Source organism: Phocoena phocoena, chromosome 1 (assembly GCF_963924675.1).
Source record: "Phocoena phocoena chromosome 1, mPhoPho1.1, whole genome shotgun sequence".
Lineage (NCBI taxonomy): Eukaryota > Metazoa > Chordata > Mammalia > Artiodactyla > Phocoenidae > Phocoena > Phocoena phocoena.
The window spans coordinates 144,918,962-144,937,034 of record NC_089219.1 but is presented as its reverse complement, the minus strand read 5'-3'; the positions used below and the strand labels follow the sequence as shown (position 1 = coordinate 144,937,034).

At 34.7% G+C, this 18,073-nt stretch overlaps 1 protein-coding gene across 4 annotated transcripts in view; it reads left to right on the top strand.

Annotated features, from left to right (window-relative positions):
- The window catches only part of RPS6KC1 (ribosomal protein S6 kinase C1), a 220,753-nt gene that overhangs the window by 139,290 nt on the left and 63,390 nt on the right, over positions 1–18,073 (top strand). For 3 of the 4 annotated variants that reach the window (XM_065878173.1, XM_065878185.1, XM_065878164.1), the window contains one exon: positions 493–585. The exons of the other annotated variant lie outside the window; for it this stretch is intronic. In XM_065878173.1, coding sequence (XP_065734245.1) covers positions 493–585 — 93 coding nt within the window. The remainder of the gene's footprint in view (positions 1–492; positions 586–18,073) is intronic. 4 annotated transcript variants of the gene reach the window in all.

Below are 18,073 nucleotides of genomic sequence, written 5' to 3'. Positions count from 1 at the left end.
TTATAAAGTAACATTAAAGGACTATAGTTTTATGATGAGAGAAAATGACTTATGTTCCTTCCCTCTATTGTTACATTTGTTTTAGTCCCCTCCTTGTAAATTACTCTTGAGCCTTCTTGGGTAAATATAAGGCTGTGATTGATTGTTGGCTCAGTTAGCCATTTGTTACAAAGTTTCATTACAGCTGTACAGTTCTGAATTGCATTGTTGCTCTAGAAACTATATCAGCTCATTAATTTTTCTTTTGAAAATTTTGTTTTCAATGTTACGACTTATTTACTTGCGACTATTTTCTTGATTTTTATTTTCTTCATTTTTGATTTGATTATTTTTTTATTTTACATTCCAGACAAATAGAAACTTCCTCCTTTCATCTTTCCATTCTCTGATTTATGATAAATTTAGTTCCTTTGGCCTGACATTTGCTTCAGCAGGCAGTCTTCCTTCAAGCACCTCCCTGATTGATGTATAATCTTTGATATCTTCCATTAGCCTCCAGGATCACTAAGTTCAAGGCCCCCTTGGAACCTAAGGAGCCCTGCCGAGGAGCTGAAGGCCTTCAGAGTCCTTGGGGTGATTGACAAGGTAATTCTTCAGTGTCTCTTCAAGAGTTCAGTCATAAATCGATGCACGCTGACATTATGTCTTTGAAGCTTTGGATCTTAAGGATATGAAACAAAAGGAGAAAATGACTCAAATGCATCTGCACTTTAACATAACAAAAGAGAAGAGAAAAAGCTTTTATCTAAGCAATTCATGTAAGGTCATGCAAAATATACTTGTGTTAAAGGAGAAGGTGCTTATTTGTTGGCATTCAGTCTAGTAAGGGGTTTGGTTTTATAAACCTGTTATAGTTATAAAAACTAGTGAGTCAGTAGTTGTTCAACATTAACTGGTATAGTCAATCTAATGGTCAAAAAAAATGACATTCTCCTAATAAGTACCATTTCTTGAGCACCTGCTGTGTATCAAACCATGTATTAGGCATTTATATAATATAAACAATGCATTAATCCTATCCAACCTGTTATTCCCATGTTGGTGTAAAAGCAATGCTTAGAATAGTTTAAGTAACTTGCCCAGAAATCACATAGCTATTTAGGGTGGTACTGAAATTCAAATGTAAATCGTTGTGACACCAAAAGCTGTGCTTTTTCCAATACACTAAACCCCCTTTTGCACACACACATTTTTATATTTGGAATAAAAGTACTGCGATAACAGAGGTCTCTGCCATTGAGTTTCCCCAAATTTGGTGACATCTCAGATATGCCAGACATTAACAGTACTGAGCCTGTCAGAGAGTTTACAAAGGTAATTAAAAAATCATATACAGTAAACCGTGTTTTACATATATTTGGTCAACCACCACTTTACCTTTCAAAGTGAAAGAAAATATCTTAATATTAGTTATAAATTAATCTTTTTTATGTTAACCATGTTTTATGAAGCACCTTAGTGTTTATTTATAACTTCATGTTCATTGAGTACTTCTTGTGTTCTAAAGTATGAATGTGAGTCCATACTAAAATTGAACAATATGCAGTATATTTCAGGTAATTTGAACAGTAACTAATAAGAGTTGGAGGTATTTCAAAATAAACAGTAGGTTGGATATTACATGAAGCTGTCAGGTCTTATTAAATTCTTATAAGCATCATTTTTCTCAAATACATTTATTTGACTGAATTTTGAAGTTAAAGAATTCTAAGCGGTAGGACTTTTGAGCCTGAAATATTTCCTTAACCATGTTTTTCCTAGCCTTTCCAGTTTACAGAACATTCTGTTTGAGAATACAGAGAAGTAGAATAGTAATTAAATAATTCTTGGATTAATGAAAGGTTCTTGGATTTCTGTGCAGGAAAATATACTTTTTTGATGTACAGTGTCTCTTCCTTCTCTTAGATCTGTTTATTTTGACAAAGTATGACCTTTCATTGCTGTGCTCTAATCATGAGTAGTCACCTTTAAGTCCTGATAATAGCTATGAGTCTCACATGTATCCAAATAAGGATGTTGACAGTAGAAGAATTCCTAAATTCTATGCTGAGGCATAATTCATTACTGTCTTTGTTCTATTAACCTGGGGAGTATGTTGGTATTTAGAAGGGGACATTTTAACTTTTCTAAGTAGAAACAAGGAAATATGAACTTGGGAATTAATAAGCTTTACAAATAATCTTTAAAAATTTGTATACCAGTCTCTCCTTTGTAAAAACATGAATAGGTAGATTTTTTAAAAGTTTGAATTTTTTTTTAATTGGAGTATAATTGCTTTACAATGTTGTGTTTTGAATTGTTTTTTAAGATAAATTCCTCCCCACTGTAATGAGGGATACCTAAAATTTGGGTTTTAGAAACTTGAAGTTTGGAAGAGAAGTGTTGTATCAATTCAAACAGGTAGAAAATACACTGGATACATTAATCTCACCTGTACTGCTCTGATTCTGTTTCATTAATATGTTCTTCATGAGTTATTTTGAGTGTTATTATCTAATAACTCAGGAAAATAAAATTTCCCTAGGAATAGAATTTTATAGACTTTTATATATAAAGTAAATAAAGCTGATTTGTTCATTAATATCTAGCCTGTAAGCTCCATGAAAATAAGATTGTGTCTTGTTCACCTGTATAATCTCATAGCACCTAGAATCATGCCTGGCATATAATGGATGATGAATAAAAATTTGTTGAATGAATGAAATTGAGACTTAGATAACTTTAAATATATCATATATAGAGTGACACCTACTGGTGTAATGTGAGACTGCTACCTAGTATCATGGTTCAAGACACTCAGATGTCTTTACCCAGAGGCACAGTAATTGCAATGCTGTATCTTGGTCTAGAATTCAAAGGGGTGTAAGTGACTTTCTGTTCTTTAATTGGGATTAGAAAATCTTTCATTAGTATATATATGGGACAAGGAACTTAAGCTCTTGGAATATCAATAAGCTGGTGTGCATTCAGAAGCAAGAATGATAAGGCTAGTGAAGGCCCTCAAAATTGTATCATACAAAGAAGAGCTGAAAAATGATGTTAACCTAATAAAAACGTGTGGTCTTCATATTTTTGAGGGCTATACAGGATAGAGTGAATATATAATGTTCTGTTCAGATCTTGAGGGTAAAAGGGGTTATTAAGTATGCCAGAGCAATAGATGCAAACCTAGGACATCTTAGGAAAAATAGGGCATCTGTCTTTCCTGGGAGAAAGACAGTGAGGGATAAGCCTTTTTTGTTCATATACCCCAAAGGATACAACTAGAAGTAAGTGAGTACAGATTTTTAAGTTTTGGGCTAATGATTAGAGATACCTTTCAAGAATTAGGATTGACCAAAGGTGGATTGGATTCCTTCATATCTTATTTGTTTCTTGTCATTAGAAGTACTCAATTAAAGGCTGAAGGATCATTGATGAGGATGTTGTACAAGGAATCAAGCATTGGATGGATTTTTATGTTAGATAACTTTTAAAGGTTTCTTTTAGCCCTCAGACTCATTTACACATAGTCTTCATGTAGTAATAGCTAGGGAAAGTAGAAATTAGTGAAATACAGTACTCAAATAAGAAGGATGGGATTGCTATTGTTTTCATATAAGTTTGTGCATGTGTGGATGCAAACTTTTGTGTTTCTGCGTGTGAGGTATGAATATATAGAGTATGTATATGTTTGTGTGTAGAAGGATTGTTTATATATAGGTAGTTTGCAGTTGAATTAGAAGTCTGGATTGGTAGTTTGATTGCTAATAGATGCCCAAGTGCTGGGAGAGTTTCTGAGAAAGTTCACTATTATATAGCTTATCTATAAAAAGGATAAAGGAATCCATAATCTAGTAATGTACTAATGTCAGTTTCCTGGTTTTGATATTGTGCTATAGGTATATAAGATGTCACCATCAGGAGAAGCTGGGTGAACAGTACATGGGACTCTGTTATTTTTGCAACTTCTTGTGAGTTTTAAACAGAGTTAAAAAAAAAAAAAAGGCTAGGAGGAACACTGACTTGAACATCAGAGTAAAAATACCAAGATGTGATCCCTTCATGTCCAGTTAATTCTTCTGGTTTGTGTGCAGCTGGAGAGTCATTCTGCATGTGGTGTGTGTATGGTGTTTACAAGGTTAACCAGTGAGGATGGTATGGTTGGATTGTCCAAATACATTGCCACTCCGTGAAAAACAGCTTCAGTGGGATGCTTTATAAGTCACTGTTATAAGAGATGCCACATAGTGTAAACCTAAAACTATTACTTCAAGTGCCTTGGCATTTTGTAATTGAGATAGCTTCCCAACTTTATCTGATGCTTGCTAGGTAGAATTCTTGGGTTGGCTTGCTATTGGGAAAAAATTTACTAACTTAGATGAAATGCACCAATTTGTAGAAAAGTGTAGACTATAACCTAATATGAAATGGATAATTTGAATAGCCCTATAACTATTAAGGGAATTGAATTTACAATAAAAAAAATTCCTAAAATGAAATCTTGGGGCTCAACTGGTTTCACTGGAGAATTCTACCAAAATTTTAAAGAATTGACACTGATTCTTTATATTCTTTTCCAGATAATGGAAGAAGGTGGATCAGTTCCCAGTTCATTTTATGAGGCTAATATTGTCCTAATACCAAAATCAAAGACAGTACAAAAAAGAAAATTATAGGCCAATATTCACAGATACAGAAGTCCTCAACAAAATATTAGCAAATAGAAATCAGCAGTATGTAAAAGGAATTATGTCCCATGACCAAGTGGGGTTGATTTCAGGGATGCCAGGTTGGTTCAGTGTTTGAAAATCAATCAGTGTAATCCATCCACCTTAACAAGAGGAAAAATTGTATGAGCGTACCAATTGATGCAGAAAAAGCATTTGAAAAATTCAACACCGATTCATGATTTAAAATATAATCTCTCTAAAAACTAGGAATAGAGTGGAACTTCCTCAACTTGGTTAAGAATATCTATAAAAATTTCACAGCTAATACCATAGTTAATGATGAATGACTGAATGCTTTACCCTAAGGTTGGGAACAAGGCATATTCTTAGCACATCTATTAAACATAGTACTGGAAGTTCTAGACAGTACTACTAGGCAAGATCAAGAAATAAAAGGCATATGAATTGGAAAGAAAGCAAACAGTTGACCCTATTTGAAGGAGACATGATGTTCTACACATATAAAAACATGGAATCTATCAAAAAACTAGAACTAATAAGTGAATTCATCAAGGTTGCAAGATATAAAATCAGCTTACAAAAATGTTATATTTCTATATAGTAACAGTGAACACATAGAAACTGGAAGTAAAAATACAATATCATTTACAATCACTCCAAAAATATTGAACTACTTAGGTGTTAATATAACAAAATATGTACAAGACTTTTATGCTGTAAAGTGCAAAACTGATGAAAAAAATCAAAGGTCTAAATAATTGGAGAAATGTGCATTGTTTTTGGCTTGGAAGACTCAACATAGAAATGATGGAAATGATGTAAATTCTCCCCAAATCAATACACAATTTAAACACAGTTTCTGTCAAATTCTAGTTTTTTTTGTAGACATAGGCCAACTTACTTTAAAATTTACATGGGAAAGTATAGGAACTATAATAGCTAAACCAGCTTTGAAAAAATAATAAGTGGGTACAATTTACTTGATTTCAAGACCATATAGCTATATAGTAATCAAGACAGTGTAGTATTGGTATAGGGAGAGACACATAAATCAATGGAGTAGAATAGAGAATGCAGTAATAGCCCCACAAATGCAGCCAGCTGACTTTTAACAAAGGTACAAGAGCAGACCTTGTAGGAAGAATCATCTTTTTAATAAATAGTGCTGGAACAGTTGGATGTCTATTGGCAAAAAAATGAACCTTAACTTATACCTCATACGTTATACAAAAATTAGCTCCAAGTGGATCATACATGTAAATGTGAAATGTGAAACTATGTAACTTCTCAAAGTAAACAGAGGAAAAGATCTTCAGTAGCTAAGCCTTGGTTTATAGAGGTTTTAGACGTGACACTGAAAGCATGATTCATAAAAGGAAAAATTGATAAGTTGACTTTATCAAGATTAAAAACTTTTGGTCTGTGAAAAACCCATTAAGAGAATGAAAAGACAAGCTACAGACTAGGAGAACTTATTTGCAAACCACATATATGACAAAGGACTCATCTAGAATCTATAAAGAATTCTTGAAAGCCAGCATTAAAAAACCCAAACAATCCAACCAGAAAATTAACAAAAGATCCAAAAAGCCATTTCACCAGATTAAACGATGGCAAATTAGCATATGAAAAGATGTTCAACATCACCTGTGATTAGCAAAATGCAAAATAAGATCACAATGAGGCATCACTATACACCTATTAGAAAACTTTATTTATATTAGCCCCAAACTGGAAACAACCAAAATGTCTCAAAATAAGTGAACAGTTAAACTGTGGTGCATCAATAACATGTAATATTACTCAGCAATAAAAAGGAATGAACTACTGCTACATCAACTGGGATGGATCTCAAGGGCATTATGCTGAATAAAAAAGTCAATCTTGGGTCAGCTCTACCCACCACCAGTCCCTCCCATCAGGGAACTTGCACAAGCCTCTTAGATAGCCTCATCCACCAGAGAGCAGACAGCAGAAGCAAGAAGAGCTACAGTCCTGCAGCCTGTGGAACAAAAACCACATTCACAGAAAGAGAGACAAGATGAAAACGCAGAGGGCTATGTACCAGCTGAAGGAACAAGATAAAACCCCAGGAAAACAACTAAATGAAGTGGAGATAGGCAACCTTCCAGAAAAAGAATTCAGAATAATGATAGTGAAGATGATCCAGGACCTCGGAAAAAGAATGGAGGCAAAGATTGAGAAGATGCAAGAAATGTTTAACATAGACCAGAAGAATTAAAGAACAAACAAACAGAGATGAACAATAAAATAACTGAAATGAAAACTACACTAGAAGGAATCAATAGCTGAATAACTGAGGCAGAAGAACGGATAAGTGACCTGAAAGACAGAATGGTGGAATTCACTGCTGAGGAACAGAATAAAGAAAAAAGAATGAAAAGAAATGAAGACAGCCTAAGAGACCTCTGGGACAACATTAAATGCAACAACATTCGCATTATAGGGGTCCCAGAAGGAGTACAGAGAGAGAAAGGACCCGAGAAAATACTTGAAGAGATTATAGTCGAAAACTTCCCTAACATGGGAAAGGAAATAGCCACCCAAGTCCAGGAAGTGCAGCGAGTCCCATACAGGATAAACCCAAGGAGAAACACGCCAAGACACATAGTAATCAAACTGGCAAAAATTAAAGACAAAGAAAAATTATTGAAAGCAACAAGGGAAAAGTGACAAATAACATACAAGGGAGCTCCCATAAGGTTAACAATTGATTTCTCAGCAGAAACTCTACAAGCCAGAATGGAGTGGCATGATATACTTAAAGTGATGAAAGGGAAGAGCCTACAACCAAGATTACTCTACCCAGCAAGGATCTCATTCAGATCGATGGAGAAATCAAAAGCTTTACAGACAAGGCAAAGCTCAGAGAATTCAGCACCAGCAAACCAGCTCTACAACAAATGCTAAAGGAGCTTCTCTAAGTGAGAAACACAAGAGAAGAAAAGGACGTACAAAAACAAACTGAAAACAATTAAGAAAATGGTCATAGGAACATACATATCGGTAATTACCTTAAACGTGAATGGATTAAATGCTCCAACCAAAAGATACAGGCTTGCTGAATGGATACAAAAACAAGACCCATATATATGCTGTCTACAAGCGACCCACTTCAGACCTAAGGACACATACAGACTGAAAGTGAGGGGATAGAAAAAGGTATTCCATGCAAATGGAAATCAAAAGAAAGCTGGAGTAGCAGTTCTCATATCAGACAAAACAGACTTTAAAATAAAGACTATTGCAAGAGACAAAGAAGAACACTACATAATGATCAAGGGATCAATCTAAGAAGAAGATATAACAATTATAAATATGTATGCACCAGCATAGGAGCACCTCAATACATAAGGCAACTGCTAACAGTTCTAAAAGGGTAAATCGACAGTAACACAGTAATAGTGGGGGACATTAACACCTCACTTACACCAGTGGACAGATCATCCAAGATGAAAATAAATAAGGAAACAGAAACTTTAAATGACACAATAGACTAGATAGATTTAATTGATATTTATAGGACATTCCATCCAGAAACAAAAGATTACACTTTCTTCTCAAGTGTGCACAGAACATTCTCCAGGATAGATCACGTCTTGGGTCACAAATCAAGCCACAGTAAATTTAAGAAAATTGAAATCAAACATCTTTTCCGACCACCATGCTATGAGATTAGAAGTGAATTACAGGGGAAAAAAAAACGTAAGAAACACAAACACATGGAGGCTAAACAATACGTTACTAAATAACCAAGAGATCACTGAAAAAATCAGAGGAAACAAAAAAATACCTAGAAACAAATGACAATGAAAACACGATGATGCAAAACCTATGGGATACAGCAAAAGCAGTTCTAAGAGGGAAATTTTTAGCCATAAAAGCCTACCTCAAGAAACAAGAAAAATCTCAAGTAAACAATCTAACCTTACACCTAAATGAAGTAGAGAAAGAAGAACAAACAAAACCCAAAGTTAGCAGAAGGAAAGAAATCAAAGATCAGAGCAGAAATAAATGAAATAGAAACAAAACAGTAGCAAAGATCAATAAAACTAAAAGCTGGTTCTTTGAGAAGGTAAACAATATTGATAAACCATTAGCCAAACTCATCAAGAAAAAGAGGGAGAGGACTCAAATCAATAAAATTAGAAACGAAAAAGGAGAAGTTACAACAGACACTGCAGAAATACAAAGCATCCTAAGAGACTACTACCAGCAACTCTATGCTAATAAAATGGACAACCTGGAAGAAATGGACAAATGCTTAGAAAGGTATAACCTTCCAAGACTGAACCAGGAAGAAATACAAAATATGAACAGACCAATCACAAGTAATGAAATTGAAACTGTGATTAAAAATTTTCCAACAAACAAAAGTCCAGGACCAGATGCCTTTGCAGGTGAATTCTATCAAACATTTAGAGAAGAGCTAACACCCATCCTTCTCAAACTCTTCCAAAACACTGTGGAGGAAGGAACACTCCCAAACTCACTCTTTGAGGCCACCATCACCCTGATACCAAAACCAGACAAAGATACTAAAAAGAAGAAAATTACAGACCAATATCACGGATGAACTTAGATGCAAAAATCCTCAACAAAATACTAGCAAACAGAATCCAACAACACATTAAAAGGATCATACACCATGATCAAGTGGGATTTATCCCAGGGATGCAAGGATTCTTCAATATATGTAAATCAGTCTGTGGTAAACCATATTAACAAATTGAAGAAGAAAAACCATATGATCATCTCAATAGATGCAGAAAAAGCTTTTGACAAAATTCAACACCCATTTATGATAAAAACTCTACAGAAAGTGGGCATAGAGGGAACCTACCTCAACATAATAAAGGCCATATATGACAAACCCACAGTAAACATCATTCTCAATGGTGAAAAACTGAAAGCATTTCCTCTAAGATCAGGAACAAGACAAGGATGTCCACTTTCACCACTGTTATTCAGCACAGTTTTGGAAGTCCTAGCCATGGCAATCAGAGAAGAAAAAGAAATAAAAGGAATACAAATTGAAAAAGAAAAAGTAAAAGTGTCACTGTTTGCAGATGACATGATACTATACATAGAGAATCCTAAAGATGCCACCAGAAAACTACTAGAGCTAATCAATGAATTTGGTAAAGTTGCAGGATACAAAATTAATGCACAGAAATCTCTTGCATTCCTATACACTAATGATGAAAAATGTGAAAGAGAAATTAAGGAAACACTCCCATTTACCATTGCAACAAAAAGAATAAAATACCTTGGAATAAACCTACCTAGGGAGAAAAAGACCTGTATGCAGAAAACTATAAGACACTGATGAAAGAAATTAAAGATGATACCAACAGATGGAGAGATATACCATGTTCTTGGATTGGAAGAAAATGACTATATTGTGAAAATGACTATACTACCCAAAAGCAATCTACAGATTCATTGCAATCCCTATCAAATTACCAATGGCAGTTTTTATAGAACTAGAACAAAAAATCTTAAAATTTGTTTGGAGGCACAAAAGACCTCGAATAGCCAAAGCAGTCTTGAGGGAAAAAAACGGAGCTGGAGGAATGAGACTCCCTGACTTCAGACTATACTACAAAGCTACAGTAATCAACACAAGATGGTATTGGCACAAAAACAGAAACATAGATTAATGGAACAAGATAGAAAGCCCTGAGATAAACCCACCCACCTCTGGTCAACTAATCTGTGACAAAGGAGGCAAGGATATGCAATGGAGAAAAGACAGTCTCTTCAGTAAGTGGTACTGGGAAAACTGGACAGCTACATGTAAAAGAATGAAATTAGAACACTCCCTAACACCATACACAAAAATAAACTCAAAATGGATTAGGGACCTAAATGTAAGACTGGACACTATAAAACTCTTAGAGGAAAACATAGGAAGAACACTCTTTGACATAAATCACAGCAAGATCTTTTTTGATCCACCTCCTAGAGTAATGGAAATAAAACCAAAAATAAACAAATGGGACCTAGTGAAACTTCAAAGCTTGTGCACAGCAAAGGAAACCATTAACAAGACAAAAAGACAACCCTCAGAATGGGAGAAAATATTTGCAAAGGAATCAACAGACAAAGGATTAATCTCCAAAATATATAAACAGCTCATGCAGCTCAATATGAAAAAAAACAGCCCAATCCAAAAATGGGCAGAAGACCTAAATAGACATTTCTCCAAAGAAGACATACAGATGGCCGAGAAGCACATGAAAAGCTGCTCAACATCACTGATAATTAGAGAAATGCAAATGAAAACTACAATGAGGTATCACCTCACACCAGTTAGAATGGGCATCATCAGAAAATCTACAAACAACAAATGCTGGAGAGGGTGTGGAGAAAAGGGAACCCTCTTGTACTGTTGGTGGGAATGTAAATTGATACAGGCACTATGGAGAACAGTATTGAGGTTCATTAAGAAACTAAAAATAGAATTACCATATGATCCAGCCATCCTACTACTGGGCATATACCCAGAGAAAACCGTAATTGAAAAAGACACATGCACCCCAATGTTCACTGCAGCACTATTTACAATAGCCGGGTCATGGAAGCAATCTAAATGCCCATCAACAGTTGAATGGATAAAGAAGAAGTGGTACATATATACAATGGAGTATTACCCAGCCATAAAAAGGAAAGAAATTGGGCTTCCCTGGTGGCGCAGTGGTTGAGAATCTGCCTGCCAGTGCAGGGGACACAGGTTTGAGCCCTGGTCTGGGAAGATCCCACATACCATGGAGCAGCTAGGCCCGTGATCCACAACTACTGAGCCTGCGCCTCTGGAGCCTTTGCTCCGCAACAAGAGAGGCCACGATAGTGTAGAGGCCCGCACACCGCAATGAAGAGTGGTCCCCGCTTGCGGCAACTGGAGAAAGCCCTCGCACAGAAAGGAAGACCCAGCACAGCCAAAAATAAATAAATAAAGAATTATTAAAAAAAAAAAAAGGAAAGAAATTGTGTCATTTGTAGAGACCTGGATGGATCTAGAGACTGTCATACAGAGTGAAGTTAAGTCAGAAAGAGAAAAACAAATATCGTATGTTAGCGCATATATGTGGAATCTAGAAAAATAGTACAGATGAACTGGTTTGCAGGCCAGAAATTGAGTCACAGATGTAGAGAACAAACGTATGGACACCAAGGGGGAAAGCGTGGGGGCTGGGGTTGTGGGGTGAATTGGGCGATTGGGATTGACATGTATACACTGATGTGTATAAAATTGATGGCTAATAAGGACCCGCTGTATAAAAAAATAAAATTAAATTAAAAAAAAGTGAATCTCAAATATATGTTTTATGATTCCATTTATATATCACTCTTCAAGTCACAAAGTTATATTTTTCCTACTTTATTCATTTCCCATATTTCATTTATTTACAAATCCAGATAATATAGGATAAAGACATTTAAAAAACTACTAATAAACTAGATAAGGATTAATAATTATTGCTAAATTTATTGATTGCATATTACAACAAAAGTGAGGTAATCCAATATGCTTTCATATTGTTTTTGACAAATTTATTATTATTCTGTTGCAACCTTTAAGAAATTACTGCTGTGAATATTATTTATAGTAAATGTAGAGTAATTTTCACATATATAAGACAACAATACACTTTACTACTATATTTTTAGTATGTAGTTCAAATATATAGTATATTATAAAAATAGAGTAACAATTCTCAAATTAGAACCTGCAAATACAGTATAATCATAGTTTCAGTATATTATAGTATATTCAGCAGTACTATAGATGTAGATGTATTTATAATGAAGTAATTCATCATAATGGTTTTGTGTGTAGCATAGTACTAATAATGTTGCTATTGAAACCTATGTTTATAAATAAAAATCACTGTAGTCCTTTTTTGCTTTTGGTTTGCCATGAAAGGATCTTGGAAGGCACCACTCCATCCTAACAACAAGTAAAAAGCTAAACAAACTGAAAAACTAAGAACTCTTCTGAGATCTACCAGAGAAGTAAAGTCATAGGGCCAATAGCTGCCCCCCACATTGGAGAGACATCAGATACAGAGAATCACAGGTTACTGAAGCAGAAACCCATCAGCATAAACCTCTGTGGGAAGTAGTCCCAGGGTATAAAACGGGACTGTAACTGACAAATTGGCAGAGTTCCAATAGGGACAAGTTTGAGAGTTAAAAATTCCACGGGGTGTACCCTCACTTTTGTGAGTTTTGTCTCCTGGAGCTCTACCAGGTTCTCACAGTGAATATTGGAGAAAAATCCCTTCAGGCTTCCTGAAAGGGGAAGGGGAAAAGTATAAATTTTGAAATAAGCCAGAGCATTCTATTCTTATTAGAGCCTAACTGACTTGGCAGGAGGGAAATGCCAAACTCCAGTTTGGCTGTAGCTTTGTGTGTAGGGGAAGGGAAATACCCAACTCCAGTCCCCTGTAGCCATCTGGTTCCATCTAGGGCTGAGGAAAAGCTGATAGACACTTGTGAAATTCATAGTCCAGGGCCACAGGCTCACTAAAAGACTAAGACATAATCATAGGACTATAGAATTCCTCCCCTCTCCTGTCATCTTACCACCACGTTACTAAAAAAGTGTTAACTGGAGTTGCTTTCACTCAGTAGATCATGTACAGATTTCAACAAAAAATTACAAGGCATACTAGATGGCAAAAACCCATAGTTTGAAGAGACAGAGCAAGAATCAGAACCAGACTCAGATATGGAGGAATGTTGGCATTATCAGGTCATGAATTTAAAAACAACTATGACTAATATACGGTATGTTCTAATAGAAGAAGTAGACAACATGCAAGAACAGATGGATAATGTATGCAGAGAGAAAGAATTTTATTCTAAGAAAGAATAGGAAAGAGAACTAGAGGTAAAAAATACTATACAGAAATGAAGGGTACTTTTGATTGGCTCATTAGTAGACTGGACAGGTCCGAGGAAAGAATCTCTGAACTTGAGAATATGTAAATGGAAACTTGAAACTGAAAACCAAAGGGAAAAAACACTAAAAAAAAAATGGAACAGGATACCCAAGAACTGTGGTATAACTATAAAAGGCATAATATAAGCATAATGGGAATACTGGAAAGAGAAAAAAACAGCTTGTTCAAAATATTAATGGAAACAGTGTATCCAATTATGTATAGTTGTGTATGTATATATATGCTTATGTGTACTTCTGTATAAGTGAAATGAATGACAATGATACCAAGGATGAGAGAGATGGATTAAGAATATTTTGCTATTATAAGGTACTTGTACTACCTGAGAAACAGTATAGTTTTATTTGAAAGTGGAGTTAGATTAGTTGTAAATGTATATCGCAAACTCTAGGGCAAGCACTAAAGTAAAAAACGAGGTATAATTTATTTGCTAAAATGGAGAAAAAATGGAATCATATAAAATGATCAGTTAAAGCCACAAATGGTAGAAGAAGAGTGGGAGGAGAAAAATAGGAAAAATAAGCAGGGCAATTAATAGAAGTAAATAATCATAAAGATCAATGGTCTAAATGTACTATTTAAAAGACAGAACTTGTCAGAGTAGATTAAAAAACAAGACCCAACTATATGTTATCTATAAGACAGTCACTTTAAAAGACACATTAGATTAAAGGTAAAAGGTTAGGGAAAGATTTACCATGTTTACACAAATCAAAAGAAAGCAGGAATAACTATAGTAATTTCAGACAGTGCTGACTTCAGAGCAAGGTAAATTATTAGAAATTATCAGAAGCATTACATAATGATAAAAGGATCAGTTATCCAAGAAGATATAACAATCCTTAATGTGTACGTGCCTAATAATTGAGCATCAAAATACGTGAGGCAAGAAACTGATAGAACTACAAGGAGAAATAGGTAAATCTATTATAGTTGGAGTCTTCAACATCAGAAATGGACAGATCCAGTAGGCAGAAAATCATTAAGGACATAGTTGAACTCAGCAGCACTATCAATCAACATAATTGGACATAATCAACACTTACAGACTTCTTCATGCAACAATAGCATAAAATATATTCTTCTCAAGCTCACATGGAACATTCACCAAGGTAGACCACGACCACATTCTGGATCATAAAACACACGTTAACAACTTTTAAAGAGTAGAATTCTTACAATATCTGCTCTTAGACCACATGGAATTAAATTAGAAATCAGTAAAAGAAAGATAACTAGAAAATTCCCAAATACTTGGAGATTATACAACATACTTCTAAATAACACATAGGCCAAATAAAAAATCTGAAGATAAATTTCAAAATATTTTGAACTCAATGAAAAGGAAAAAATTATCAAACTTTGTGAGATGCAGTGAAAGTGGTGCTTTGAAGGAAGTTATAGCATTGAATGCATATATTAAAATTGAAGAAAGATCTAAAATCAGTCATCTAAGTTTCCATCCTAGGAAATGAGGAAAAGAAGAGCAAATTAAATACAAAGTAAGCAGAAGAAAAGAATAAAAATTAGGGCAGAAATCATAGGAATTGAAAACAGGAAATCAGTAGAGAAAATTAACAAAACCGAAAGCTGATTCTTTGAAAAGATAAATCAATAAGCCTTTATCTAGGCTAACTAAGAAAAAAAGAGAGATGACACAAATTTCTAAGATCAGAAATGAAAGAGTGGACATCACTACACACATGGACATTAAAAGGGTATTAAAGGAATACTGTGAACAGCTCTGTGCACACAAAATTGATGATCTAGATGAAAAGGACCAATTCCTTGGAAGACATAGTCTGCTGAAACTCACACAAGAAATACACAATCTGAGCAGGCCTATATCTATTAAAGAAATTGAACCAATAAGTAATAAGCTTCTAAAACAGAAAACATCAGGCCAAATGGGTTCACTGGTGAGATCCACCAAACATTTGGGGAAGACATTGTACCAATTCTCTATAATTTCTTCCAGAAGATAGAAGTGGAGGGAATTCTTCCTAACTCAGTCTCGGAGGCCAGCGTTATCCTAACACCAAAACTAAAGATATTACTAAAAATGAAAACTGTAGACCAGTATCTCTCATGAACATAGATACAAAAATCCTAATCAAAATATTAGGAAATTGAATCTAATAATGTATAGAAAGAGCTATACACTATGACCAAGTGAGATTTATCCCATGTGTGCAAGGGTGGTTTAACATTTGGAAGTCAGTTAATGCGTATCAGAAGGCTAAAGAAGAAATCACATCATCATATCAATTGACTCTGAAAAAGCATTTGACATAATTCAATACCCATTCATGATAAAAACTCTCAGCAAATTAGGAATAGAGGAAAACTTCCTCAACTTGATAAAGAACATTTACAAAACTCCTATAGTTTGCATCATCCTTAATAGTGAGAAACTTGAAGTTTTCCTACTAAGATCATGAACAAGGCAAGGATGTCCTCTCTCATCCCTCCTTTCCAACATCCTACTGGAAGTTCTCACTACTGCAGTAAGACAAGAAAAGAAGATAAAAATATGAAAATTGGAAAGGAAGAAAGAAAACTTCGTTTAAGGTGACATGATTGTCTATATAAAGAAAGCACAAAAAATCTCCTGAAACTAATAAACGATTATAGGAAGGCTGCAGGATACATGGTTAACGTATAAAAGCCAATCACTTTCTTATATACCAGCAGTGAATAAGGGGAATTTAAATTAAAAACACAATATGACTTACATCAGCACTTCCAAAAAAATGAAATACTTAGATAGAAGTCTAACAAAATATGTACAACATTATATGAGGAAAACTATAAAACTCTAATGAAAAAATTAAGAACTAAATAAATGGAGAGGTATTCCATGTTCATGGATAGGATGCCTCATTATTGTCAAGATGTCAGTTCTTCCCAGCTTGATTTATACTTTTAGTGCAATCCCAGTCAAAATCACAGCAAGTTATTTTGTGGATGTTGAGAAAATGACTATAAATTTTTTACAGAGGAACAGAAGTCCCAGAAAATCTAACACAATATTGAAGGAAAAGAACAAACTCAGAGAACTAATTCCACCTGAATTCAAGACTTACTATAAAGCTACAGAAATGAAGACAGTGTGGGATTGGTGAAAGAACAGACAGATCAATGGAACAGAATAGAGAGTTCAGAAATAGATCTACATGAATATAGTCTAGTGGTCTTTGATAAAGGAGTAAAGGCAATACCATGGAGAAAAGATAGTTGCTTCAACAAGTGGTACTGGAACACCACATCCAATGGACATTCACATGAACAAAGGGGACCTAGACCCAGACTTTACATCATTCAAAAAAATTAACTCAAAGTGGATCATAGACATAAATGAAAACACAAAGTTATAAAACTCCTGGAAGACAACATAGGAGAAAATCTAGATGACCTTGGGCATGGCAGTGACTTTTTAGATATAACCAAAGGCATGATCCATGAAAGAAATAATTGATAAGCTGGACTTCATTAAAATTAAACACTTCTGCTCTGTGAAAGACACTGTCAAGATAATGAAGACAAGTTGTAGACTGGGAAAAATATTTGTCAAAGACACATGTCATAAGGAATGTTACCTGGAATATACAAAGAGCTCTTAAAACCTAACAATAAGAGAATGCACAACCCAATTACAAAATGGGCTAAAGACCTTAACAGGAACCTCACCAAAGAAGATACACATACATATGGCAAATAAGCATATGAGAAGATGCTCCACATCATAGGTCATCAGGGAAGTGCAAACTAAAACAACAATGAGATACCACCACCTATCTATTAGACTGGCCAAAATCTGGAACACTGACAACACCAAATGCTGGGGAGGATGTGGAATAATAGGAACTCTCATTCATTGCTGGTTGGGAGTGCAAAATGGTACAGCCACTTTGGAAGACAGTTTGACAGTTTCTTACCAAACTAAACATATTTTTACTATATAATCCAGAAGTCATGCTCATTAGTTTTTTACCCAAATGAGTTGAAAACTTATATCTACACAAACATCTACATGTGTATATTTATAACAGCTTTATTCATCATTTCCAAAACTTGGAAGCAACCAAGATGTCCTTCAGGAGATGAATGGATAAATAAACTGTGGTACATCTAGACAATGGAAAATTATTCAGCGCTTAACAGAAATGAGCTATCAAGCCATGAAGACATGGAGAAAACTTAAATGTATGTCACTAAGTGAAAGATTCCAATCTGAAAAAGGTACATACTGTGTGATTGCAGCTATATGACATTCTGGAAAAGGCAAAAAATTATGGAGAGAGTAAAATGATCAGTGATTGCAAGGAATTAGGAGGAGGGAGGAGGGATGAATAGGCAGAGACAGAATTTTGGGGGGCAGTGAAACTATTTTGCATGATATTATTA